Genomic DNA, 27,895 nt, shown 5'->3' on the forward strand with positions numbered 1-27,895 from the left:
CGCCCTCCTCCTCCCCAGCCAGCGCCCCGAATCTCACCCGCTGCTAGGTACAGGCCACGGATGCTCCCCATAGCCGCGGGTGAGTACAAGTATTTCCACTTCGCAGAGAGTCAACCTCGCTGGGAGATGCCCCCGATCCGTAGGGCTCAAAGTCACCAAGGCCCCAGGGACGTAGAATCTGAGCTGCCCGCGCCACCGCCTGCACCGCTCCACTCCACCTATATGGCCCCCAGGCGGGGCGGGACAAGGCGGAGCTTAGGTTTTGGGTCGGTTTTAATAATGCTCCGCTCCAGCACGTAGCCCATGTCGATGATTCTGGCTTGTAATTAGTACTAGTGCTTCATTTAAATGAGATTTTAAAAAATTGCCCCTGTCTCCACACGCCACCTGCATTTTTTGTCTCCCCAATTAGTAGGTGACCTCTTTGAGATGAGGCTTTTGCCTTACTCCAGTGCTCCATACTGTACCTTTCACAAAGTAATCACTTAATATTTAATTGACTAATTTTTCAAAGTGCTTTTCACCTCCAAAATTATAACAATAACAAGGTGACTTTTCTCTTTTTTTTAAGATATTTTATTTTACAAACTACATGTAATAATGTTCCACATAAATTTTCTGAAGTGATGAGATCCAAATTGTCTCTCTTCCCCTTCCTGGAGATGTTAAGCAATTTGATCTGGGTTATGCATGTATTATCATGTAAAAATCTATCAATAGATTGTTCATTGTTGTAAGAGAATGCTCATATAAAATCAAAATTCCAAAATAAGAACCCAAAAAAGTGAAAATGAAAAATTGTACGCTTTGATTTGCATTACAACTCCAACAGTTCTTTCTCTGGGGGTGGATAGCTTTCTTTGTATAGATATTGCTGTTACTATGTACAATGATTCTGCTAATTTCAGTTTGCATTAGTTGATGCGACACGATTTGGGATGTAGACCCTTAATGACCATCCTAGAACAATAATATCAATAATATGGAAATAGGTCTTGATAGATGACGCCGGAAGAAACCTGTGGAAATGCCCGTCGGCTACAGGGGGGGAGGGGGAAGAGAAAGCAAGAACATGAATCATGTAACCATGGAAAAAAATTTTCTAAAGAATTAAAAAAAAAAAACCATTTAAAACCTGAAAAAAAATAGTAAGCTTTGATTTGCATTACAACCCCAACAGTTCTTTTTCTGGGGGTGGATAGCTTTCTTTGTCATAGATATTGCTGTTACTATGTACAATGGTCTCCTGGTTCTGCTCATTTCACTTTGCATTAGTTCTGTTGACCTGGAATCTAGAAGCCCCCAAACTTGTAGTCTAGAAAGATTTGATGAACTCCAGTTTACTTAGCTCCAAGGTGAAACTCGGGGTTTGACCCTTTGTGACTTTTTGGCACAGTAGGCATCACCCTCAGTCTGGTAAGCATCACCCTCAGTCTGGTAAGCTGAAGGTCCTGAGTTTGATCCTCAGAAGGAGGGTGTGACATAATGGAAGAGGCTTCTGGAGACAAGAAGAGTCACTGGGCTAGGGCTTGATGGGAAAGATCATCCCTACTCATAAGGTCTATTGTTAGTCTAAGATGTGAAGTTGGAGTTTCCCTCAGGGAAGAACCATCATCAACAGGGTCAAACCCAGACCTTTCACCATTGAGCTAAGTAAACTGGAGTTCATCAAGTCTTTTTAGGCTACAAGTTTGGGGGCTTCTAGATTTCATGTGGACAGTTCACATAGGCCTTTCCAGCTACTTCTGAAATCATCCTGTTCATCATTTCTTACAGCACAATGGTATTTCATCACCATCAAATATTACAAGGAATGGCACCCCATCTTGCTGTTCCACCTTGTTCTCCCCCTGGCCATTCTCAACATTACTTTCCAAATTAATAAATTTCTCTTTTTATTTTTAAACTAAGTTTTGGAGTCTTGCATTCTTGTCCTTTCCGAATCCCCAGGGGTTCACCTCAAGCCCCCCACAACAGTACTACTGGATCAAAAGGTATGCACAGTATTAAGCCTCTTTGGGGATAGTTCCAAATTACCTTCCAGAATGGTTGGATCAGTTCACAGCTATACCAACAATGAATTAGTGTCCCAATTTTGCTACATTCCCTCCAACTTTACTGTCATATTGGCCAATCTGAGAAGTGTGAGGTGGTACCTCAGAGCTGTTTTAATTTGTATTTCTCTAATCAAGAGTGATTTAGAACATTTTTATATGATTATTAGTAGCTTTGATTTCTTTATCTGCAAACTGAATAATATCCTTTGACTATTTTTCAATTGGGGAATGGCTTGTATTCTTATAAATTTGACTTAGTTCTCTATGTGTTATTTAGTGCCATGCCAATCAAATTATCAAAAAATTATAGAATTAGAAAAAAATGATAAAATTAATTTGGAAAAACAAAAGATCAAGAATATCAAGGGAACTAATGGGGGGAAAGTGAGATCTTTGAGAAATGAGACCTTTATCTGAGAAATTTGTTATAAAAAAACTTTCCACAGTTTGCTGTTTCCCTTCTAATCTTGATGGTGAACCTATGGCAGACATGCCAAAAAGGGCACACAGAGCCCTCTCTGTGGGCACTTCTGCAGTTGCCTACCAGAGTTTGTTACTAGAAATCCAGAGAGACTTGGGGTAGAGCTGCTCCCCTCCTGCCTGAAGACATGCCTCACTTCCCCTGCTCCTCTGCCCAGCAGCCAATGGGAGCACTTCTGCCCTCTTCCGCCTCCCCACCCCCACCCCTTTGTGGTAAGGGGGGAGCAGGGCATGGCACTCCATCTCTAAAAGGTTCACAATCACTATCCTACAGCATATAGTCCACTTTGTTTATGGAATCTGTGCCTTGGGAACTTGCCTTAAGGGAAGTCCCAGATTGACCTTGTGTTAGACTGAATAATAAACCTTAAAGTACCCAATGACCTCTGCCTAGATAGAATTAGTAGATATAAACAAATCTTAAATACCCTTTTTTGTCTTAGGAGTTTCTCCCATCATATCAGAGGTCTCTCCCAGGTAATCCAGCCTTGGCTGAAATCATCCTTCCCTAGTGTCCATTGTAAAACTGATCAATTGAACCTTCCTGTCCTATATTCCCCAAAAGTATTTATATATGTAAATATATTTAATATATGTTACATATATATATATATATATATATATATATATATATATAACTTCCCAAGTTCTTCAGCTCTTTGGAAAAATTTCCTTTGGAGGAGCTTTTCCCCCAGTGTTCCCAGAGCCTTAGAAGCTTTGGCTCTGTTGTAGTATATAGCACTTGACTCTGTGTAGTGGCCGATCTGAGCATTGTCTTCCTTGTCCTGATTAAAGACTTGCTCTTTTTAACTACTTTAATGATGCTGTGTTTTTCAAGTTTGACAATACTTTTCATGTTATGTACTATTGTACACTGACAATTATTGAAGTTTCTCCCCCCTTTGTTACTTTTAAAACTGATTTTTCTCAGCAGTCCAGTAATGAAACCATTCCTTACTCTCTCAAACTGTCAGTAGTTCTTGAATCAATCAAGATGCTTGTTAAGTGGGACAAAGGTGAGGACAGACAAGACTAGGAGGAGGGTGGAGAAAAGTTGGAAAGGAAGACAAATGAATGAGAAGACAAAAGAAGAGGGAGGGTCTGCAATGAGGACGGATACCTTCCTGGGCTTGAGCTTTCTGCGCCACGCCCCCCTTAAGACTATTTCTGTTCAGGCTTTGCTTGGGGCAGCCTCGCTCCTCCGTGATTGGCCTCCGCTGGGGTCCTCCCGCATGTCCAATATGTCGGCGCCCACTGGAAGTGTGAATTGTGAGGAGTTCGCCGAGTTCCAGGTGAGGGCCCCTTTTGCTCCAAGCACATCCCAACTCCAGGGTCCACAGGGCCTCTATCCCCGCTTGGGTCAGAGGAGTGAGCCGAGGTCTGTCTGGGTGGAAGAGCGTAGCGTGAGGTCCTTTCCTGGGGCCCGTGGAGGTCACCGAGGGGCGAGGACGTTGTCCGTGGCAGACTAGAGGACCGCCCCCGTGGAAGGAGAGGAGCGGGGTGGGCCCTGGTCTGCGTGGCTCGGGTCCCTGCCTGCAGCGAACCCTTCTAGGCCAGGACCTTAGGCAGTCGGAGGCTTTGGGTTCATGAGGGGAAGGGGGCAATCATGAAGTCCCTTCCCCCAGGCTTGAAGATCTGGGACCAGGATTGAATGAATGAAGGCGATTGTGAGAGCCCAACCTGGTCCTGTCTCGTTCCAACACCAACCCCCCTTTGTTCCCCACCTCCCCAGGCTAGTGAGAGAAGAGCAGTACTGAACTGGCAGGTAGAGGAAGGCAGAAAGAGAAAAGAGGGAAGAGACTGGCTGAGAAAAAGAGGGGAGAGAGGCGAGAAGAAATAAATATAAGAGAGGGAGGAGAGACAGAGAAAGAGAGGGGAAGGGGAAAGGGATTTTTACGTCTGTGTCTAGTTTGGTTCACACTGGGGTGTGTCTGTATTGGGATAGAGTTGTCCTGTCCTGGTTTGGTACTAGTTGGGTTGTTGTGTGACTTTGAGAGAAAGGAGGAGACGTTGTGTGTATGTTGTGCATGTGTGCTTGCATGCATGGTTCTATTTGGGGAGTGTTTTTGGTTTGTTTGGTACTAATTGTGGTGTGGATATATATGTGTTGGTGAGGTTGGCCATGTCCATGTTAATTGTGGTGTGTGTGTGTTTAATACTATTTGGGGGGTGGGGGTGAGCTTAATACCAGTTTGGAGTCTTAATTTGGTACTAGAGTAATTAGTCTGTATTTGATAATACAAATAAGTAGCCAAAAATACAAATAAAAGCCAAAAAATGCCATTTGTAAGATTAACTCCCAGAATATGATACAGATTACTCAAGCGATGTGAAGGTATTTTGGAATACACTATGAAGTGTATCCTGTTAGGTTTTGTTTTTAAAACTCCATTCTTTGTAATCATAGCAGTTTTCATAATTATATGGACTTTTTTGGGGGCGATGTTTTTAAATCTTTTATCCCCCCCACAATGAAATTAAACAGTCTAAAAAGAAGTGTTTATTCAAGTGTTTGAGATTTAAGAGTAATCTGGTTTTGCTGAAGAAAAGTATGTATTGGATCTAAAGTTTAGATATTCAGTTCGATAAATATTAGTGCCGTATATCTTGAGCAATAGTACAACTAGAGTTTATTGACCTTGGAGGCCATTTGGGCCACCTCCATGTTTTGCAGATTAGACTCTTAAGGCCTTTCACTTAGAGACAGAGGCAGCTAGGTGGCACAATGGTAAGAGCCTAGCCTGGAGTTAGGATGGTCCAGAGTTCAAAATCACCCTCAGATACTTCCTAGTTTCTTAACTGTAAAACAGAGATGATAATAATAACACTTACCTCTCAGGATTGTTGTGAGGATCAAATGAGATAATTTTTATAAAGTGCCTGGCATATAGTAGTTAATAAATGCTTATTCTAGCCATACATTTTAAGAAGATAACAGTCCAATTTTAATAGGACATGTAGTTGCACTGATTATTCTACCAATTATAAGATTTAATGTTTTATGTATATAATTTCATTGGTATAGAGAATTTTAAAGTGAGGAAACTATTAGTCAATATACAAGGGAAACTGTTAAAACTGCAACCCTTGATAAACCTAAATAACTGGCAGTCATACTGCCATTATATGTCAGAGGCAGAACTTGAAACCCTGTTTTTCATAACAGGAAAACTATCCTCAGTGTATATATTTAGTGCACAAATGGAAATGACATTTGTAGGTCATTTTTACAGATTATATGCCAGTAGTTTTGAATCATTCAAAATTAACATGTATTTTGTCCTCTATTACCAATGTCTTCTCAATTGATTTCTTAGCCATGGTCATTTTCTTAAACTGTGTTTTATATAAGTTAAGTATTCCACATAAGCATGGTAAGAAGTAATTTTCATCTAGTCTAACCTTCCTGATGTTATAGGTAAGGAAACTTTTCATTTCGAGAAATGAAATGCTTTGACCAAGGTCATACTGCTAATTAGTGGCAGAATGAATCTGGACCCAGGTTACTTGACTGCCAGGCCCCTGACATTTTCAGAACAACTTTCTGACAATAGCAATGTCTCAGTCTGCATTCTGAGAATACCACCTCTCTAACAGGAGATGGGCAGCATGTTTAATCATGAATCTTTTAGAATTGTAATTGATTATGAATTCCCGAGTTCTTCAAAGTTTTTTTTGTCTTCACAATATTGTTGTCATAAATTGCTCTCCTGCTCACCTCAACTCTGCATCAATTTGTACAGGTTTTTCCAGAATTTCTTTGAAACTCCTTCACCATTTCTTAGAGCAGTATTCTATCACAGTCATATACCATAATTTGTTCAGCTACTTTCCAATTGATGGACACCCTCTCAGTTTCCAGTACTTTGCCAACATAAAAAGAACTATAAATATTTTCTACATATGGATTCCTTTCTTTTTTATCTCTTTGGGAGTATTGACTTATTAAGCAGTATTTCTGGATCAAGGGTTAGGCATAGTTTAATTAGTTTTTTGGGTATATTTCTAAATTGCTTTCCAGAATGGCTGGACCAAAGAAAAACTTTGCTAATTAGTTTTTCCTTTTCATGGGTAATAGCTTTGTTTACCCTATCATCTAATATCTTGTGATATACATTTGAATGGCCACTAAGCTAAGGCTACTGTCTGGTACTGTACTTGCTGTTTAGAGATCTTTAACCAAGGAACTAGGTAGTGTTGTCCAGAAACAGAAATCTCACTTCCTTCATGGGTGTCCTGAAGACCTCCAGTGAGAAGGAAAGCCACTGTCACCCATTCCACTTAGGAGGTATTTATTTACATTAAATCTAAATTTGCCTTTTTGCAACTTCTAACTTTTGCTCCTACTTCTGTTTCCTAAAGACCAAGAAAAGCAAGGGTAATTCCTCTTCCATCTGATAGCCCTTCAGATATTGAAGATAGCAATCATGACTCCCTTCTCCAGGCTAAATACCCTAATCCTCGAATTACATGAACAAGAGGCTCTTCCACATTCAGACTGTCTTGCTCTAGGTGGTTTCCAGCTCATCAGTGTCATTCAAAAAATGCTCCCCAAACTGAACATAACTCCGGATGTATGACCAATGCTTGTGCCTCTCTTAATGTTTAGGGAGGTATTTAGCTTTCTTGCCTGCCAAATGGTGTGCTTTACTTGTATTGAACTTGCTATACAATTATGCTCGGATCTTTCTTGGATGAATTGCTTTCTAGCCATACCTTCTCCCATTAGGTCATCTGATTTCTAAGTGGATGAAAACACTAGGGACTTTGCAAGTCAGGAGGGGGTATGTGAACAAGTACAATTCCCTGAATTCCAAAACAGCAGATGTCCCATCCTATCTTGTACTTGTGAAGTTGATCTTTTAAACACATGTATAAGACTTCACATTTATTTCTGCTGGATTTCATCATATTCAATATTGCCCATTATTCTAACCTGTTGATATTTTTTCTTGATTTTTTTTAATTCAGTGGTTTAACCATTCCTCCCTATGCATTCTGCAATTTTATGAAGCATGCCATATATTCCTTTAACTATATAATTGATTAAAATGTTAAATAAGACTGAATCAAGCACAGGTCCCTGGGAAATCTTGTCAGAGAGTTGCCAGGTTAAAATGGAACTGCTAATCACTTACTCTTTGGGTCTCACTGCACAATTAACTACAAATCTGTCTAATTGTATTTTTCTATTTTAGCTCTCTCTCTCTTTTTTTTTTAACAATATTAGAATGAGATTCTCAAATATTTTGCTGAAATCTAAATAAATTATATCTATAGTATTCCCTTAATCTAGCAAGTTTGTAACCCAATTTTAAAAGAAAAATTAAATTAATATGGCACTATCTCTTTTTTTAACCATTACCTTTTGTTTTGGAACCAGTCTAAGACAGAAGAGAGGTAAGTGCTAGGCAATTGAGATTGAGTGACTTGGCCAGAATCACATAGCTAGGAAGTATCTAAGGCCAGATTTGAATTTAAATCCTCCCAACTCCAGGCCTGGCACTCTATCCCTGAGCCACCTAACTGCCCCATCATCTCTTGATAAAGCCAGTGCTATATATCTTTCGCTCTCTCTCTTTTTTTTTTTTAAACCAAGTCTGTCATTTCATCAATATGAGGAGCTCCTGGTTTGGGATCTCCACTACCAATGCAGATGAGCCTTTTCTCTGCAATCTGACATCATACAGAATTGCCTGGGACACTTAGTGACTTGCCCTTTGTCACAAAGCCCAGCATGTATCTGAGGAAGGACTCTTGAACTCAGGTCTTCCTGACTTGGAATTCCACTCTAATTTTTTTGTGGTTTCTACTACTGTTTTTTTTCCCCTGGTGTCTCATTTGCTATCCCTTTGCTAATAGTTATAAAAATTTTCTAAGAACTGAGTCCAATTAGAAAGCATTTATTGAGTGCTTCTGTATGCAAGGCACTGGATTATACTGAACTGTGAGGATACAAAGAAAAGTAAAAACAGTCCCTGCCCTTAAACAGTTTACAATCTAGTGGAAGAAACAATCTGTAAATTAGAAATATCCAAGATTCATGCAGAATAATTGCAAGGTCACCTTGAAGGGGAAGGCTCTAATAGAGTAGCTGGGGAAATGGGAATGGCCTTCTATAGAAGGAGGCTTTCATACTCAGTCTTGAAGGAAGCCAAGGATTCTAAGAGGTGAGAGTGAGGAGACAGCATTCCAGGCAAGGGCACAGGGATGGGAGGTGAAGCATTCACTGTGAGGAACAGCAAGTAAGTCTACTGAGACTGAGCTGTTGTTAGAAGATGGGAAAGGTAGAGAGGAGCCAGATTGTGAAGGGTTTCAGATATCAAAGGACTTCATATTTATTTGATCCCAGAGAAAATAAAGCCACTGGAGTTGTTGGATAAAGGAGTGACATAAATTCAATTCATTTATGGCTATGAATTGGTGAAGCTCATTAGCCTAGTCTTTTTGGACTCCCATTCTTCTCTAATCTTGTGATACCTTTACCATTATCCAGTTTTTCAAAGATTCCTGACATTGGCATGGAGGGGTGGCAGAGAGAAGGGAGCAAGCATTTATTAAGCACTGTATGCCAGGAACTGCACTATTCACAAATATTATCTCATTTGGTCCTCACAACAACCCTGAGAGGTAGGTGCTGTTATGATCTCCATTTTATAGTTGAGAAAAACAAGGTAGACAGAAGTTAAATGACTTCCTCAGGGTCATTCAGCCAGTAAGTGTCTGAGGCTGCATTTTAATTGAGGTCTTCCTGACTTCCAAGCCCATTGCTCTATCCATTGTGCCACCCAGATACCCAGTGGAGATCTTAGCAACTGTTCATTGGTTCTTTCAATGTCTGAAGATACAGTTCAATTGGGACAGGTGTTTTGAATTCAACAAGAATAGCTAGGCATGCTGTATCTCCTTCCTTACCTTGGCTGTCAACTATTAGCCATATTGATTCTCTTCCTTTCAGACTAAAAAGACCATTATTCTTGGCAGGAAAAATGAAAGGAAAATAAGAATTAAGTAGTTCTGCCTAGTCCTATCCCTTTTATCGTATTTTCCCCAAGATAACTAAAGAAGAAAACAGATAATCTAAAGCACCTATTACATTTTCACTTGATTTCTAAGTGTCTACCGTAATGGTTGTCTTCAGATGAATTCAGTGAAATTAAGTATAAAAGTCTATCTCGGTCAGGACTTTATAACAGTCCTTCATAGAAAACCAGCTGTCCGCTCACACAAGACAATAACTGGAGCTGAAGGTGATTCCTGAGGCCGACTCACGACTTTGTTCTTTGAGCCAACTTTCTTCTTGAAGCTGACTTCCTTCTTGGAGTGACTCTTTTCTTGGAATTCACTTTCTCATTCTTGGAGTGACTCTCTTCTTGGAGTTCACTCTCTCCTAGACTCCTTCACCAGACTGCCTGCTCAGGGATTTTCATAGCTTTTAAGGTGGTTTCCTGTCCCTGCCCCTTTTCACAGGGGCCAATCACAGCTTCCAAATTGTCTAGCACTGCCCAGGGTGCAATGTTTGGGGGAACTAGTTCGCACCTTCTTTGGAATGAATATTCATCAAAAGGGTTCATACTTTCTGAGGGTGTGAACCAGTTTGTGACTGTTTGAGTTAGAAAAAAGAGTGGAACTCTCCAAGTATCTTTCTGGCTTCTCACCTAACACTAAGTAGGGTGTGAATTCACTAAATGGTTTTCAAGCTTCTCCCACCTAGTTCAAGCTTGTGTTGATTCAAAGTTATTGCCAACCAAAGTGTTAACTCCAACTAGGCAAAGAAAATAAAGGATTCCCTTTTTACAAGTGTGAACTCAGAGAGAACCAAGAATTCCCTTTTATAATCCACCCTGTGATTCTTTGGGAGACTGGTCTCCCCAGTGAATCATTTTACATAATCAGAAGCTTCAATAGTTAGAGATCAGAAAAAAATGAAAGATAGGAAGAGAGAGAGAGCAAACCAATGTTTGCTAGGTGAATTGACAATAAGCCAATTAGGTGGCAATCCCCCTTTTGGCATAAGAGTATACATATAAAATAAATGTGTCACAACCTCCCATAGTTCAATCATTTATGCTCCATGATTCATTCTGGGTTTTCTGAGGCTGTGGAGGTTTCCTTTGGGTATCTTCATGGTGCTTTCTTTAAATAATTCATCTTCTAAATTCTAAGAGTTATTGAGCTCTTTCCTGAAATGTTTCTTTAGAAGATTTTTTTAGTTTTATCTCCCCTGAGGAGGATGTTGACCAACATTTGGATCAACTTGGGATACATTAATTTTCATTTAGAAAATAGCTTTATACAAAACTTTCATAGTAGGAACTTCTGTTTTGTTCTTTACCTTTAATTTGACATTCCTTTATAAAAATATATTTTAAAAAAATCATTCAGAAGCTACTAGGCTTCATAAGAAATGCTCTCTCTTATGGACCATTTAGGAGTATCACACCCCTTAGGAAAACTTTCCCACCTCCTGTATAAGACTATAATCCATTACGGGGTAGCCAAACCCCTTGAGTTTTCTCCCTCCTTTGGCATTCGACAGCTCTAAAGGCATGTCTTTTATGTGTCCCATCCATTGTATTTTAGGAGCGAGGGCTACAATAGTGAAAATGACTTCAGATTTTTATAGTTGCAGAGGTGGGTAATGGTAATAGGTACTTCACTCCCGAAGGCCCTTTAAAATCAATTAAGTTTTTAGGTCATTAAATTTTCCTGGACTTTTAGAATGGTATTTTCTCCAGGCTAGTCATATGGGGAGGTACAAAGACAATGCAATAGAATACACAACCAATAGCCAAAACACAGTAACTTAACAAACATAATTATATCTTAAAATAATCAACAAATATAATATGAGTGACAGGATATAGGGACTGAATTTAAGAGTCCATTTTTTTTTCCCCAATTCCAATGCTCCTTTACGGAGACTTGATTACAGAGATCCAATTGTCAGTTCGATTGGATGGAAAATGCATTGTACAAGATGGGGCCTAGATAAATCTCTTATTTGCATTTCTAGGTTACTCAGGCTATCTGTCAATCTTATCTTAAAGAGAGATAGATGAACTGCAACATATCCTGTTATTATAAGTATCCCTAGAAACAGTGCTAGATATATCCACTGTCATATATTTTCTGGGATCACAAGCCATTTTAGATATACAAGAAATAGCATTTTCCCTATTTGGGTTATGCTGCTCAGTATCATGTTTGGTTGCCCATTTAATTTTAAGGTCTAGTACTTAACTTTATTCAACTGAGGAATTAGTTACTAATAGCTAGCTGAGGGATAATTTAGAGATAGTAGAAAGGAAAACACCAGAAGATTATGGGTACTTGTAGTCCCTTCATGGTTGCCAAAAATGTAAGTGTTAAAATTAGTGGCTTGGCTAAATATATGAAAATTATAAATCTTTTATTTATAAAAGAGGTAGAAAGAGTGAAAGTACAAAAGGGTAGAAAAGACATTAACCTATCTAACTAAATATTGTTCCAGTGCTTGGCTCAGCCAGGACTTGTTAACCTTCGACCAGAATTAAACTATCTCCAGAAGACAGGAAGGGAAAATCAGCTATCCACTCACCCAAGACAATGACTGAGCTGAAGGTGACTCCTGAGGCCTACTTTCTTCTTTGAGCTATCTTTCCTCTTGGAGTGACTCTCTTCTTGGAGTGACTTTCTTCTTGTTTTTCTTCTGATGTTTCTTTGTTGCAACTGTCATCGGCTTTTGTTTCATCATTCCGATGTGAGTCTAAGTGCTGGTTTGCAGAGCAAGTCTCCCCTTTCATGTCTAATCTGTGATAAAATTCCCTCTTTTTCCTTATTTCCGCTTCTTGGAGGCCTGGTACCAATTTGTAAACAATATCTTGCATTGTCCTGTCAAGACCAATGTATTTCAGTGGATGACTCTGATGAATAACAATTCTGCATGTAGGGCAAGTGTTATTTTCTTCCAAATACTTTAGTAGGCAACTTCTACAGAAGGTATGCAAACACTCCGTTACAGTGGTAGCATCAATTAGGTATCCATTGCACAAGTGACATGTGATATGGGGATTTATGTCTCTAAGTTTAATCTTTCTGGTTAACATCTTTGGTGTCCAATGAAGTAGTCCAGGAATCAGAATCCAAGGTTGATGCCACAATCCAAGCCGCAGTCTCCAGTGAAGTTCCCTTGAAGACTATTTCCAGGAGATACTCTTCACTAGAGTCAACTTCACCAGACTGCCTTCATGGCTTTTATAGTGGTTTTCTGTCCCTGCCCCTTTTCACAGGGGCCAATCACAGCTTCCAAATTGTCTAGCACTGCCCACGGGGCAATATTTGTGGGTACTAGTTCACACCTTCTGGAGGGGTGAATATTCATCAAAAGAGTTCACACATTCTGAGGGTGTGAACCATTTTCTGACTGTTTGAGTTAGAAAAAAGAGTGGAACTCCAAGTATCTTGCTGGCTATTAGGTGAGAACCTAACACTAGGTAGGGTGTGAATTCACTAAATGGTTTTCAAGCTTCTCCCACCTAGTCCAAGCTTGTGTTGATTCAAAGTTATTGCCAACCAAAGTGTTAACTAGGCAAAGAGAATCAAGGATTCCCTTTTCACAAGTGTGAACACAAAGAGAATCAAGGATTCCCTTTTACAATTTGGATTTGCTAACTCTTCCAAGGTTGTTTATTTCAAGGATAATAAAGACTGAGAAAAGGCCATTGGACTTGGCAAGCATTAGTGAAGTGTTGAGGAATGGAGTCCAGATTCTAGAGTGTAAAATATTTGATTTGTGAAACAGGCAGTACATAAATGACACTTGAGAAATTTGGCAATAAAGGGAAAACCACAAATAAGATATTAACTTCAGGGAAATCTTTTTCAGTTATATTAAGTTAGATAACTGACAACTTATCAAGTACATTTCAAAGTATCATTCCCAGTTTCTAACAACTGGAAAGTGGGAGGGGAGAGATAAAATGGAATGTAGCTGATTAACCCTCTGGTTATTTAAACACAGTAGGATAACAGGATACCTATCCCTTTTTTCACCTTGGAAGCAGAAAGAAATGGGTTCAGATTTTCATCTTCAATCACTAGATGATTACCAGTTCTTTAACCCTGGACAAGTCACTTAACCTCCATCTGTCTCAGCTTTTTTCATCTTTAAGATGAGGATAATGGCACATATCTCCCAAGGTTGTTGGTGAAAATCATATGAGGGAGAACACTTGTAAAATGCTTTGCAAACATTAAAAGTGCTTTATAAATGCTAGCTGTTGCTGTTAGTAGCTATTGCTGTTTTCTCCAAGCCCATATATTTGATAATTGATTCCTGTAAAATAAGGTATTTCAAAAATTGGAGGAAGAGATAATTGAAGGAAATTAGACTAATTCTTCTCCTAGAGAAGAACAGAACTTTAAAGAACAGTTCTTCTCCCCCTTCCTCTCAAAGAGCATGTCATAGAATAACAGTTATCTGAATAGGTGTTAAAATTTTTTTGATCTATAGGATTGCTTTAGAGAATTTGAGTTAATCCTATTCAACAAAATTCTGACATCTTTACAACTTTTAAGTAGGCCTTTTTTTTAGTGCTGATATTTTACTTGTGTTTGGATCAAACTTGATTTTTTTTTTTTGAAGAATTAAGACAGATGGGGAGGATTTTTTCCTTACAAACAAAAATTGATTTATTGTAAGTATTCATTTTAGAAAGCAGATATTGTATGGTTGCTGAAGAATGAATGAAAAGTTAAGAACAGAGGATTTAGAACTTTCTCAAATAAATATCAAATAAATAACCGACCATAATACAGAAGGTACAGAAACCTTTCAAAACCAAACAGACGTGAGAGGAGTTCATGATTGAAATTCTATCGGGTTATCGTATTCTAATATCAAATATACTTCCATATTTTAGCCATCTCTGATTTTGTTGGTGTGGATATACTCCTCTCCTGACAAAACTTTAAGCACACACCTCTTTAACTCATTAAATAGTCTTCAAATGTTTCCCTGTGGCCTACCAAAATCATCACCTTGGGGAAGCCAATCTGAGGAGAAGCCTCTCCAAACTCATCAGATTGAGTTTGGTCCTTGCACAAGAGATCCATCATTGGCCTGGGCTTTGAAGCCTTTTTGGGTTGTTCTAGGACCCACCAGAGCTTCTACTCAATTGCCATATTCTTTGCAAACCCGAGGTTCCCTTATTGCCACAATCAGCAGAATGTTAATGGGAGATCATCAGATATGACTCTTAACTAACTTTAAGCAACATCCTCCCACTTTGCACCCTATAAAAGATATTTCCTCTGTTTGCCATAATTATCCCAGCCCTGATAGGGGACTCAAAATGTCCTCTTTCATTATTGTTACATTATTGCTCACTTGCTCTCTAACTTTTCATTCAGACTCTTCTTTTATTTTTAAATACATATAGGAATTACTCAAGGTGATGAGGACGATTGATGACAGAATAGTACATGAATTAAACACTACGGTTCCAACAGCTTCCTTTGCAGGAAAAATTGATGCCAGCAAAACCTGTAAACAACTCTATGAGTCTGTAAGTGTATCTTTTGCATCTCCCTTTCAAGTTTCTCTTTCCTTTCCCATGTGGGCAAAATAAGAAACGAATTATTTAATTCAGCTAGGGGGTGGAAATGCAACTTAACTGCTTTCAGACTTCCTTGTCGATATTTGAGAGTAGGTTCTGGTCCAATTGGTGCTGGTTTGGAAGAATTTGACATGCCAGAACAGTGTTCATTCTACGTCTAATACATCCAACTCTCGGCATGGCTATTGGATTGGTGTTTTTTTGTAGTGGGAAAGGAATTTTCCATGATTTTCCTCTAAGGTCTTACATTTTTGCTGAATGGATAAATCATATACATAATTTAAAATTAGAGAATGACAATAGGAAATATTTAGTTCAGTACATTTAATATTAAGTATAATAATATTTAACAAGCATGGCAAGGCATTTGAAAGAATAATGAGAAGCCAGAGAGGTAGAAAAGTTAGATTGAAGTTCCTTACCTTTACCTCTAGTTTCTTCCTTTACCCATCACAAAAAGGAAAATGCAGCAGTCAGGGGAGAAAGCAAATATGTGAGTCCTTCTTATGAGCAGTAAAAAGGGAAAGTAACCTACTTTTGGGGCTTTAGGATGGCCCCTACCAAAATTAAAATTAGATAATAATTTCTATATTTAGAATAGCAAGAGAAAAAAATGATGCTTTAAAATATTACTTTCTGATGTTTTGTTAGCTTTTATGCTCTTTTTTGAGCATTTTCTTTGGTTTTGAAAGATATCATTTCCTTCAACCAAAAAAATTTTTTTTTTAATTATGAAAGCATTTTCTGTTTGGATGATGTACTAAGGACAATCCAAATATTGAATATAGTTTTCATTGACTGCTAAATTTTTATTTCTTCTTTTATTATTATAATTATTGCCAATTGTTACTAGGTAGCTCAGCAAATCTAGTCAGGAATCCAGTCAGAAAGACTTGGATTTGAGTCCTGTCCGTGCTCCAGACTGACTGTGTGGCCTTGGACAAGTCACCTAACCTCTCAGTGCTCTAAACAGTTCTCTAGGACTGTAAGATATAGAACAATTCTTAATCTACACAATAGAGAAAATTTCTCTCCAAGGAACTACTTACATGTATGAAATCACATGTCTTACCAACACAGGAATGAATATGATTATTGCATATCATCTTGTTGGCTAAATTTATAAAAATCATCTTTCTACAAACTTAATTTTTTTTTTCCCCATTCCCATCTTTTTCCTATCTTGGTCCAATCTGGAACTATCTGGCTAACATGGCTACCCATCTTGTCTTTTAACTTTTTCTTTGTGTATAATATATATCTTTATCATATGCACATTCCTGGAATGCCTACTACTTTTATAATAATCATTGATTATATCATAGAATGAAGAGGAAGAAGAGTTCCTTGAAATTCATTAATGCATCTCCTCATTTTAAAGAATTGTTAAGTGTAGAGTTAGGTGAAATTACCTGTCCAAGGTTACACAATGGCAGTAACACATCAGAATTCAAGCACATGTCTTCTGACCCCTTGGGAGATATTCTTTCCATCATTTGACATGTCCGTATCCTTATAGTCTTGGGTTAGAGAACACAAATATTTGCTTTGACTCAGGCAAGAAATAGACCCCTGTTGCAACTTTCCCCTCATCCTTTTGGCTTCTTAACCTCAGAATTGTCTTTGTCACTTCTTCAACAATGCTAGGGTCTGAGAATGATGCTGCTTCAAGAACAGAAACTCCAAAATTACCTGATGCCTTCCTTATAGTTCCAGTGAGCAGCCTTGGGAGAGGAACCCTGAGGTATAGGGCCACCACTGACATTTGCACTGTGGTCTAGGGCAGTGATGGGCAAACTTTTTAAAGAGGGGGCCAAAGGAAAGGAAATGCTTATCTGTCAGTCTGTTTCTAAGGCAACTCTTTCGAAGTTTCATTGTATTGTATCCTACTCATTGTCTTCGTCAGATTAGGAATAATGTGGGGGGGTGGGGCAGATGGAACATTTCAGGGGGCCGCATCTGGCCTGTAAGGGGGCCGTAGTTCGCCCATCACTGGTCTAGGGGATGCTCAGGAAACCTGTAATTGCAGTTCTGCCTGTGTGAGTTTTGGGGTTCTTTTTTAATCTTTACCTTCCATTTTAGAATCAGTAATGTGTATAGTTTCCAAGGCAGAAGAATGGTAAGGGCTGGGCAATAGGGGTGAAATGACTTACCCAGGATCAAAGAGTTAGGAAATGTGTGAGATCAGATTTGAACCAGGGTCTCCCACCTTTAGGCCTGGCTCTCAATCCACTGATGTTTTTTTTTTTCCAAAACCTGTTCTTTTTTTTTCTCACTTTTCATTCATTATTTAATTAATTAATTTAGGATAGTTTTCCATGGTTATGTGATTCATGTTCTTTTCCTCCCCTCCCCCATCCCGGAGCCGACAAGCAGTTCCTCTGGGTTTTACACGTATCATTCTCAAAACCTATTTCCATATTATTAATATTTGCAAGAGTAATCATTTAAAGTCAGAATCCCCAACCATATCCCCATCGAACCAGGTGATCAATTTGAGATTTTTTTTAAAGATGCTAACTTTTTATTCTTGCCCTGGAGAGAGGAGTTATATATTTAGGGTATATATATATATATTTAGGGTATCTAAACTCAGGGCTAGGGGGAACTTTGACAACTTTCTACTATATGTACTTTTCAAACACATATTCCCCAGATCTATTGTCAGGCAATCCTAATCGCCCTAAATTAGTGATGTTATCTCTAAGTAGTTTGATGATTTTCACTTGTTCATCAAGGAGTTCAAATTCCAAGAAGCCACAGAGATATGGATGTGTGCCCAGGTCTGCATATATGTTAAAGCAGAGGTTCTTAACCTAATCTGTTGGTAAGTTTCAGGGTGTCCAGGAACTTGGATAGAGGAAAAAAATTATATCATTATTTCAATATAGTCAATTCTCTTTGTAATCCTATTTATTTTATTTTGTGCATTTAAAAACATTCTGAGGAGAAGTCCATAGATCTCAACTAGCCTGTCAAAGTTCTATGATATGAAAAACGTTAAAAATACATACACACACCCTCACACACACACCCACTGTACTACAGGGAAATTCAAAGCTATCTTTATTTGCATGTCTAACTACATGAAGTATATATAGCTTAAGGCAGTGATGGGCAAACTAAAACCCCAGGGGCCAGATGTGGGCCCCCTGAAATGTTCTATCCCAGCCTTACTGACATTATTCCTAATCTGACGAAGACAATGAGTAGGATACAATACAATGAAACCTTGAAAGAGTTGCCTTAGAAACAGACTGACAGATGAGCATTTCCTTTCCTTTGGCCCCTTCTTTAAAAAGTTTACCCATCACTATCCTAAGGTATTAGTAAGCTAACTATGTATCTGTGTGAGTGCATGTGTATGAAAATGCATATGTTTATGGTTATTTGGATTTGGCTAAGATTCATATAAATTGCATTTTTTTTAATTTGTGGACTAATCTGTGTAATTGTACACCTGTGCATAAATCTGTGTGATAAATATATCTATCTATACGAATTGGAAACTGCCTTGCCATCCTGTGTCCTTAAATAAGTGACACAATGCCACTAGTATGGGTGAGAGCAAGAGAGAGCATCTGTGGAACTGAATGTAAGTGCATGTGAATTTTGTGTATCTCTGTTAGCTATGTGTTCTGTTATTGGTTCTTGAACTGACATTTCTTTAACCTTTTCTTTCTGCTTAAAAGTACTAAGCCTTTGGGGGCAGCTGGGTGGCTCAGTAGATTGAGAGTCCTAGGTTCATATCTGGTCTCACACACTTTCTAGCTTTGTGACCCTAGGCAAGTCACTTAACCCCTATTACCTAGTCCTTACCACTCTTCTGCCGATTCGATGATGGAAGGTAAGGGTTTAAAAAAAACAAAAACAAAAACGTACTAGGCCTTGTTCTTTAAGGACAGATATGCTTAAGGAGTTAGTTTAGTTTTTTACTGTACCTATTTTGGGCTAAAAAAAAAATCTCCTAATGGCATACTTCTTCATGGAGAACCATTAGGAGTGTGTTTTGAGGCTATGATTTGGGAGATCTGTACCAAGAGAAATATATTTTTGATGTTCTCTTAATGAGAGTGAATGTAATCTCACTACATTTGATCTTAATCAAAACATCAAAAAGTGATAAAGAATAAATATTATATTGATGAGATCTTGATTGCTTGGATGCACTTATCCTACCCTAAATACATGAATCTTTTTTACACATTGTACTTTTCCCCCTAGAATAGACATGAATGTTAAACTAACCCATGAACTTTTAGAAACACTTAATAAATGCAAAATAATTATTGTTGACATTAGTATCCTTGTTGCTCAGGGTTGAAATATTCCTGAGTATATCTTTAATTCATGTTCCAGAGTAAATATTTTTGGTTTTGAAATATGCATTACTTCAATGTGTGCACATCTTTCCTTGTTGCTGTCTATTGTGAAATATTATTTCAAATGGATTTAAATCCCAGAAAATATCACAACAGAAACATGTTAATTGTTTTTTGAAAAAGATTGGTTGAACAAAGATTCCAAAGTGGCAAATGTTTAAAATGCTATAATTTGGTGCTTCCTTTATCCCACTTAAGGGGTAGAGAAGCACTGGCATAAAACAATGACTAAAGAGCAGTAGGTGAAAAATTGAGCCCCAAAATGGTGAGTAGGAGTGAAGAACCCAATTCAGATATGATGGATAAATATGTAATAATTCCTTTTGTCTGGTATTGAATACTATTATCAGTTTTTTTTCAAAAATGTCTTCATTCTTATTTCAAAACTATTTGCAGAAAACTCTGAATACAGGACTTCATTCTACCAGTCATTGTAATCTTTTCATCCTCCTTAGGCTTCCTTTTAAACCTCCTCACATCTAGTTGTATAGGTTTTTTTGTGGGGTTGAATTGCTTACCATGGCAAGCCTGTTGGCCTTCACAATTTTTTTTTATCTGGGGGCATTGTGTCAGTCATCCATTTTCCCTGTCTGCTTGGGAATGGCCAAGAGTAATCCTGCAGATATTTTATACAAGTGCTACACTCCTGGGTAATATGCCATTTATGACTTGATTTTACATAAACCTAGACAAGAAGTAGGATAGAGAGCTGTCTTGTGAGGAGTTCAGAGTTCAATCCTCACCTCTCACATGGGGGTGTGCAAATCACTAATCTCCCTGTGCTCCCAGGCAGCTCACTAAGAGTATAAATATATAAATCTATATTGGTAGCTTCCTTACAGCAAAATAATAATAAGCTTAGACACTGGACCCTAAGATCTGTTCACCACAACACATCTTGATTATTTAGTTCTATTACTAAGTGCCACCAATGGAAGAAAAAAATCTAAGATGAGAGGAGGGAGTGGATAACATTGTGAAGTGTGGCCTAGTAGTATCTTCTAAATATCTCATACTCCTCCCTATCCCTCTTCCCCCACCCCAAATGAGAGAAAATGATATAGGAAGAATTGTATGGAAAGAAAGGAGAGAAATGAAGGGTAGTCAAAGGAAAAAATATGAAATAGAAAGACAGGGTAAGGAAGGGAAGATAGAAGATGGAAAGAAGCAAATTGTATAGAAACAGTTATTGGGTTTTTTTCAACCTTTGATTATTATAGAGCATCAGAACTTCCACATTTTTAATAGCTGATCTTTTCTATTTATTGATATAATAGATCGAGCAAAATTTTCTATACTATAAAGTTCAGTTTGTTTAAGAATTTTGGTTTCTTATGGTCTTTAAATGTAAAGATGTTTTAAAATTTTTTGTTTCTTTTTCTTTTAGTTGATGGAAGCTCATGCTAGCAGGGAAAAAGTAATAAAAAACTGCATAGCCCAGACATCAGCAGTAGTAAAGGCCCTTCAAGAACGGAGAGAGAAGGACTCAAATGATTTAACATTATTAAAGCAAATTAGAAAAGAGCAGACAAAGGTAAGTAGAAGCATAGTTTTATTTTTTCCATTTAAAACATTTTAATTTCCTTGAATAAATGTAAGCATGTAATGTAAATGAAAAAGAAAATAAAGTATTCCAAAGTTTTAAACCCACAATCCTTGAAAACAACTAAGTAGTATAAAAAAGTGATTGTGAATGATTGTGTATGTGAAGTTATGCAAACTCTGATATTTACCTATCATTTAAAGCAGTGGTTCTTAAAGTGTGGTCTGGTGATCTTTTGGGATCTTCATCACACTTTGGAAGTGAAGTCAAAACTATTTTCATAATTCTGAGACATTCTAACTTCTGAAATGATAAATATTGGTAGCCATAACCCAAGTAAACAAAAGCTTTTTTGAAGGTCATCAATAATTTTTAAGGATGTAAAGGAGTCTCAAGACAAAAAATTTCATAATTGCTAATCTAAAGAAATAGAATCAGTTGTATGTTAACTTTAATAAATTGTTAACAAAGTTGCCCTGTGTATAACATGAATTTTGTTATTGTTTACTGTTACCTACATAGTTGGTTGTCACTATGTATTTTGGTCTTTTGGTTGTTTGAATAGCTTCATATTAGTCTAACTATATTTCTTTAAATTCTTCATATTCATCATTTCTTATAGAGCAATTGCATCATACTATAAATTTGTTCAACTCTTCCCCTAGATATAGGTACATAATTCAGTTTTTTTGTTTTACAAATAGTGCTGATAGGAATGTTTTTATACAGATAATCTTTTCCCCCATCTATTATGTCCTTAAGATACAAACTTAATAATGAGTTTGGTGGGACAAAAACTAGGAACATTTCTGTAATTTGTGGTACAATTCTATATTACATTATGAAAAAATTGAAGCTGCTCAGAGCATCATCTACAGTATGTTAGAGTGCAGATTTTTCTACAAACATATCAGCATTGAATTTTATCATTTGCTTTCTATTGTTTGGTGAGTATAAGGCATTATCTCAAGAGTTTTGTATTTACATATTTCTAATTATTAGTGCACTTAACATTTTGTAATACTTTTTAAGAAATGTTTTTAAGAAATGTTTTTCAAAAGTCAACTTATCATAAAGAAATTGTAAATTTCTTAACATTTCATAGATTCTTAAAGCTGGAACTGACCATGCCTATTATCCAGGTGTTTTACCTAGTTCTTGACCCTTTCATTTTGGGTTCCTAATCTCTTCTTTGGTTCAGGTCAGGCCTACCTGGGCTGGGAGACCAGTTTTGGTCCTTGGCAGGAGTATGTAAAGAGGTTCTACCTTATAAACCATTTGGTTTACTGTTTATTAGACTCATTCTTGGGTTTAGTGTCCCATGCTTGTTAAGTAGATTTGTGTTACCTAGATCTTGATTTCTGGTTGCTCAGATTCTCTGGCCTACATTTGTGCTCTCTGCCTTAGCTAGTTCTGTTACTCCAAGTCAGCCTCCTTCCTATCTGGAAAGAATTCCTGGTCCTTTAAGAAAGGCTGTCTTATTGCCAACTAGCTGCATGATGCTCGAGTCTTCAAAATAGTCTTTTATCAGTTGTCTGCCTATTTGTATGTGAATAGCCAACTGGTGGTATAGTCACTGGCGTAAGTTAATTCCTGGGTGATGCAGCTAGCTCCCTCTAGTGCTGTTGATTTGAAGGATTTTCCAAGATACTAATGTATAGGTTCCTCGTATCCTCAAGCACAGCAGCATTTAAAAAAAAATAATACTGGAATATATCACATAGCCTTGTTTAATCCCCATTGGTGATGGAGAATGAGTCAGATAATCTATTCGTGTTTAAGCAAACAAGCATACGATAATTTCATTTGTTAATTGAGAGTAGCTAGTCTTACTTTAAAGATGTCTATTTCTAGATATATTAATAATATACATTAATAAAATTTTTGTGTTTTCTTAATGCTGCATATAATTTTAGTTTTGCTTTTTTTTAAAGAACTAAAATTTCATTAGGACAGGGAATTTTTGGTGAGAAAACTCCCTCTGGCCGTTACACATCAATAACTACTTTGTTGTTAAGATTTAGTTGCGTGGGACACTGAGAGATTAAATAATAATTGCATCATACAGCATGACAAATATCAATTTTTCAGAGAACTTTAGAAAGATGTGGGTGATGTGGGGTAAGGATAGCAGAAGCAAAAAAAATAACTTATCAGTAAAGAGAACACTTGAATGGTAATAAAATTCAGATCTAATGCAACGAAACAGCATAGGTACCAAATCATGAAAGAGAAAAACACGTATGCTATCTCTGAAGTAGTAAACTACAAAAAATGGGATGTGATATACTATCAGTTATTACAACCTATTTTTAGGTAATTTGCTTACTTGTTTAATCACTTCATATTAAAATGTATCAATAATGTTTATGTTATATGATCGGGAATTTGTGAATGGCCTTATGAATTTAATTAAATTATTATACTCAGCCTCTTATCATAATTCATAATTGATCCAAGCTTGCTAACAAGATACACTGTTGTGTCACATAGTGGCACTGACAACAAAGCTAGCTGGTGGGTTTTTTAAAAATTGCTACACTTTTCAGGTGAGGTGCATTGACCCCAGAGCCTAGATCAGCATTGGTGAAGGTTTTCAAGTTCATGTGCCCAAACCTCAACTTCAAGCTGCCTGTGAGCCCCCAGCATTACCCCAGAGAATGGAGGGAGGAAATGCTTGCTTTGGGCAGTTGGACAGAAGGGTGAGACATTCAAAAAATGTCCTTGGGCACAGGAAAGAGGGGTAATGTAGCAGCTCCTCCACCCCCACCCCTCAATCCCCACCTCTGCTGGCTTGGCATGCGTGCCAATACTTCATCAACGCTGGCCTAGATCATACATTTACTGCTATAATCTTACTGTCCATCAACTTCATCCAAGCCACAGCAGTAGTCTACTTGTATGATCTCTTCTGACCATTTCAGTGATAAAATGTCTGCTAAAAGGTAAGAAATGGTATTAGTAAATATAGTAACGTTAACCAGGTAATACCAACACTTAAAAAACAAGTGCATTGTGTTTTATAAAATAAAAGTTTAGTCCTATGTAAATATTCTTTGATTTAGATGTTTTAATTTTAGTTTTTATACCTTTATATGCCTCTTCCTGGTTTTCTTTCCTACAGTTGAAATGGATGCAGTCAGAACTGAATGTTGAAGAAGTAGTAAATGACCGAAGCTGGAAGGTACCACACAAAAGAATCTTTGCCCTTTTTGTTCTGTTTTATTTGTTTTCATTTGTTGACAGTTCTCTGTTTAGTCTGGCATGATCACAAAATAGGGGGAATGAACTGACTACTGTGACACAGCAAAGCCAAAGAGAGAGAGAGACATTTGAAGAACAAGAGCCTTGTTCCTCCAACAATATGAACAAAAACTGTCATTTTTCATCTTTTTTTCTTAACATCATTTTTTTTAAACCCTTACTTTCCATCTTAGAATCAATATTGTGTATTGACTCAAAGACAGAAGAGTGGTGGTAAGGGCTAGGCAATGGGGGTTAAGTGACTTGCCCAGGGTCACACAGGTAGAAAGTGTCTGAGGCCAGATTTGAACCTAGGACCTCCTGTCTCTAGGCCTGGCTCTCAATCCACTGAGCCACCCAGCTGCCCCCCTTTCTCAACATTTTAATGGAGTCAGTATTGTTTAGGAGTTGAGTGCAAACAAGTCCTAAAAATAATTTTATAGCAGTTGTTATGTGCCACCAAAAGATAAAAGATTATATTCTTGATTCATTATCTCTCTTGGGCTGGAAAGATGTTGCTTATGCAGTATTTATTTTTGGAGGGGGAGGTGGGGATCTGAGACTGGGTCTCCCAATCTCACTAAGACTAGAAGGACAGGGACCACTCCTGAACCCAACCCCACAGCTAATTATCATGGAAATTTTGACCCACTCTATTGTGGACCTGGGTTTTTTCCTTCTCAGGCAGCTCCCAAGCTTTTTCCATATTGGTTCTGGACACCTGATGGTTTTTAGCCCCATTGCTATTCAGAACTCCCAGGCTTAAGTGATCCACCAGCCTCAGTCCCCTCACAGCAGGGCGTACCACCACACAGCTGTGATGCAGTATTTCTGACATTCTTGACACTAATTTTAATTTTACTTAGTAGAGATATTTATTTTATTATGGATGTGAACAGCCTGATTCCTTAGAAACATTTTTATGATTAGTCCTTTGTCATCAGAGATATGTGACTTTCCCTAAATTTACCTATATAGTCAAACTTTCACAGCTCCAAGATATCTGATTACAAAACCTTTATTATAAGCTTTCCCAATTCAGAGTAATATCAGTTCAAGCCTATCCTTACTAAAGTTCAGAAGTGTTTTTTCTCTTGTTTTTGTTGAAAATATGATTTGACATTTATTCAAAAGCTACTTTAAAATGAATTTTTGGAGATTAAATTTTGAGCTTTGGTATATGGATTCTGACATTCTCCTTTAGTCAAACTAGCATTGTTATCTCAGTCAAAATTATCTCCACCATTATAGCAACTAATTTTTATACCTATTACTAGACTAGATCTACAGCAGTGAACTTGGAGTGAGAAGACCTGGTTCTAGTCTATCCCTTGTCTCTTTATTTGCTGCAGAAACCTTGGGCAAATCACATAACCTCTTTTTGCCTTAGTTTCATGGACCTTTTCTTGGAATAATGTTTTTAAAATATAAAGTAAATTGGATTGCCAAGGAAACAAAATTATATTATACATATTGAAATAATTATAATATTTTAAAAAAATTGACAGGACTCCTCCCCCAATAAAACTATTAGAATAAATCATCTCTAACTTTCCTTCCTTAGAACTCTGATATTAATAATTCCATCAAAGAGAAGCAGGAAAGTACAACTCTTAAATGCAAGAGCACTCTAATTCCTACCTCCAACTTATTCTCCCTCTTCTGCCTGCAAAATACCCTGTGTTTTAGTCAGTCAGTCCATAAACATTTATTAAGTGCTTGCTCTGTGTCAAGTGCTGTGCTAAAAACTAGATATAAAGAAAGGCAAAAAACAGTATCTTTTCAAGGAGCTATTGGGAATGTTAATGTGCAAACAACTATGCAGTACAAACTGTATGCAGGACAAATTAAAGATAATAATTGGAGGAGGGCACTAGAAAAAGTTGGGATCTGGAAAGGAAGATGTGAGAATCCTAAGTATAGGAGACAGCAGATGCTCAGAGTAGGGATATGGAGACTTGTCAGAAGAATAGCAAAGGAAGGAGAAACTGCTGTATCTTAGAGTAAAAGGACTAGAAAGGTAAGAGTGGGCCAGATTATGAAGGGCTTTGAACAGCAAATAAAGGATTTTACTTTTGATCCTGGAAGTATATAGGGAGCGGTTAGAATTTTTTATGTAAGGAGGTGATATGGTCATTTGTGCTTTAGGAAGAACAGTTTAACAACTGAGTCAAGGATGTAGGCTGTCCACTGGCTAACTACTTCTCATGTTTTCTAGTCCCTTTGCTTTTACTATTGAATCCTTCTGTTTACACTGGATATGCCTCTCCTTTTTTGCCTCTTCTCTTGCCCCATTTAGGTCTTAGCTTATATTATACTCCTGACACTAGTATCATTTGATTACCTTTATCATCAAAGATGACCTCCCCAAATTATCATATATAAGGAATCACCCTTAAGCCATTCGTATATGAGTCATTTTGTTTACAGTTAGGAAACAGAAGGAAATTAAAAAAATTTTTAATGCTTTATTGATAACATGATATTCTAAAAGAGTCAGTTTTTAAAAGAAATATTTAATACTGTACAAGTATTCATGCAGTTACTATGTGTAAATAATATCTTTTCTGAATCGTCTGCCAAATGATGAACTGGATAGATAGTTCTAAAGGATTTCATGCTCAGAAGAATTCATTGTAGCTTTAGCAAAGTGCTATAAATATTTTTGGTATTAATCAGAACCTGGAAGTAGGCTTGTATCAGATTGGTCTACATAATGGCATTCATTCTGTTTTTATTCTTTCTGAAAGAGAAGACTGGCTTTTCACTTCACCAGAGATTATCAGAACCATGATAGCCAAATGAGGACCTTTCAACAGGCATACTTTAAAAAAAATCCCAGGAGAAAATAAAGCTTCCTAGTCTCAAAAATTCTATATTTATATTAATTTTAATTAACTTTAAAATTCCACTTGTACAAAATTGTTAGAATGTAGTTTTATTATGTTAACCGAGTAAATTTTTTTATCTAGTTTTATTTTGCCTTAGGAGATAATTGACATTCATTACAATATTCCAGTTGTCTTACAAATGGAAATTACTGACTTCTGCTGGTATTCCTCCTCTCTAACCTCAGTATATTTTTTTAAAAAACCAGACCAAACCAAACCATACAGACCTTGTTAATCAGTTGAAATTAGTCAAGAAATTTTTTTTAGTAAAGAAATATCTTCTAAGTCTGTGAAGCTGGAATAAGACCAGAATATTTTTTTATACAAGCTAATTTTTTGTTTGTTTTAATTCCTCAGTTTTACAGAGGACAAATCAATGACTTTTGGTTTTGTTTTAAATAACTAGGTATTTAATGAACGCTGCAGAGTTCACTTCAAGCCTCCAAAGAAGGAATAAAGAAAGAAGGCTATTTCTAAAGGAGATAGTCATACCTAAAAGCTGAGCAAGACAGACACAGGAAGGGCAGGCTGCTTAGAAGGATGATTTCTGAGCCAACAGACCAAGACCTTTTGTTGATTTCAGGCCCACTTCACTAAGACCTCAAATATAAATAATTCTAATAATTATGGAGAAATCAACTGCTATTTTATACTGAATCTGTGAAAAAAATGTTTTGTAACTATTAAAATAATTTTCAGA

The 27,895-nt window shown here is 37.3% G+C and overlaps 2 protein-coding genes across 6 annotated transcripts in view; one reads left to right on the plus strand and one right to left on the minus strand.

Moving 5' to 3' along the window:
* FAM162A (family with sequence similarity 162 member A) overlaps nt 1-180 on the minus strand; it is a 42,782-nt gene extending 42,602 nt beyond the window's left edge. For both annotated transcript variants that reach the window (XM_044670055.1, XM_044670054.1), the window contains exon 1: nt 38-180. In XM_044670055.1, coding sequence (XP_044525990.1) covers nt 38-71 — 34 coding nt within the window. In that variant the 5' untranslated portion in view covers nt 72-180. The remainder of the gene's footprint in view (nt 1-37) is intronic.
* On the plus strand, nt 60-27,894 carry MIX23 (mitochondrial matrix import factor 23). Of its 4 annotated transcripts, none has more exons than XM_044670059.1 (5): nt 60-79; nt 14,960-15,085; nt 20,906-21,052; nt 24,186-24,245; nt 27,602-27,894. In XM_044670059.1, exons 2-5 carry the CDS (start codon nt 14,975-14,977, stop codon nt 27,650-27,652), a joined length of 369 nt encoding a protein of 122 aa, XP_044525994.1. In that variant the 5' UTR covers nt 60-79; nt 14,960-14,974; the 3' UTR covers nt 27,653-27,894. The 4 variants fall into 4 exon arrangements, with proteins under 4 accessions (XP_044525994.1, XP_044525992.1, XP_044525995.1 ...); XM_044670057.1 differs by lacking the exon at nt 60-79 and adding an exon at nt 3,761-3,829; XM_044670058.1 differs by lacking the exon at nt 60-79 and adding an exon at nt 12,216-12,279.
* The last annotated feature ends 1 nt before the right edge of the window (nt 27,895 follows it).

The sequence above is a fragment of the Gracilinanus agilis genome, chromosome 3 (genome assembly GCF_016433145.1).
Source record: "Gracilinanus agilis isolate LMUSP501 chromosome 3, AgileGrace, whole genome shotgun sequence".
Lineage (NCBI taxonomy): Eukaryota > Metazoa > Chordata > Mammalia > Didelphimorphia > Didelphidae > Gracilinanus > Gracilinanus agilis.

Coding starts and splice junctions, on each gene's coding strand:
- MIX23 (XM_044670057.1), top strand. CDS start 3,770: ATGTCCAATATGTCGGCGCCCACTGGAAGTGTGAATTGTGAGGAGTTC. Junction 3,830..14,959: donor AGGAGTTCGCCGAGTTCCAG/GTGAGGGCCCCT, acceptor AAATACATATAG/GAATTACTCAAGGTGATGAG. Junction 24,246..27,601: donor TAAATGACCGAAGCTGGAAG/GTACCACACAAA, acceptor TTAAATAACTAG/GTATTTAATGAACGCTGCAG.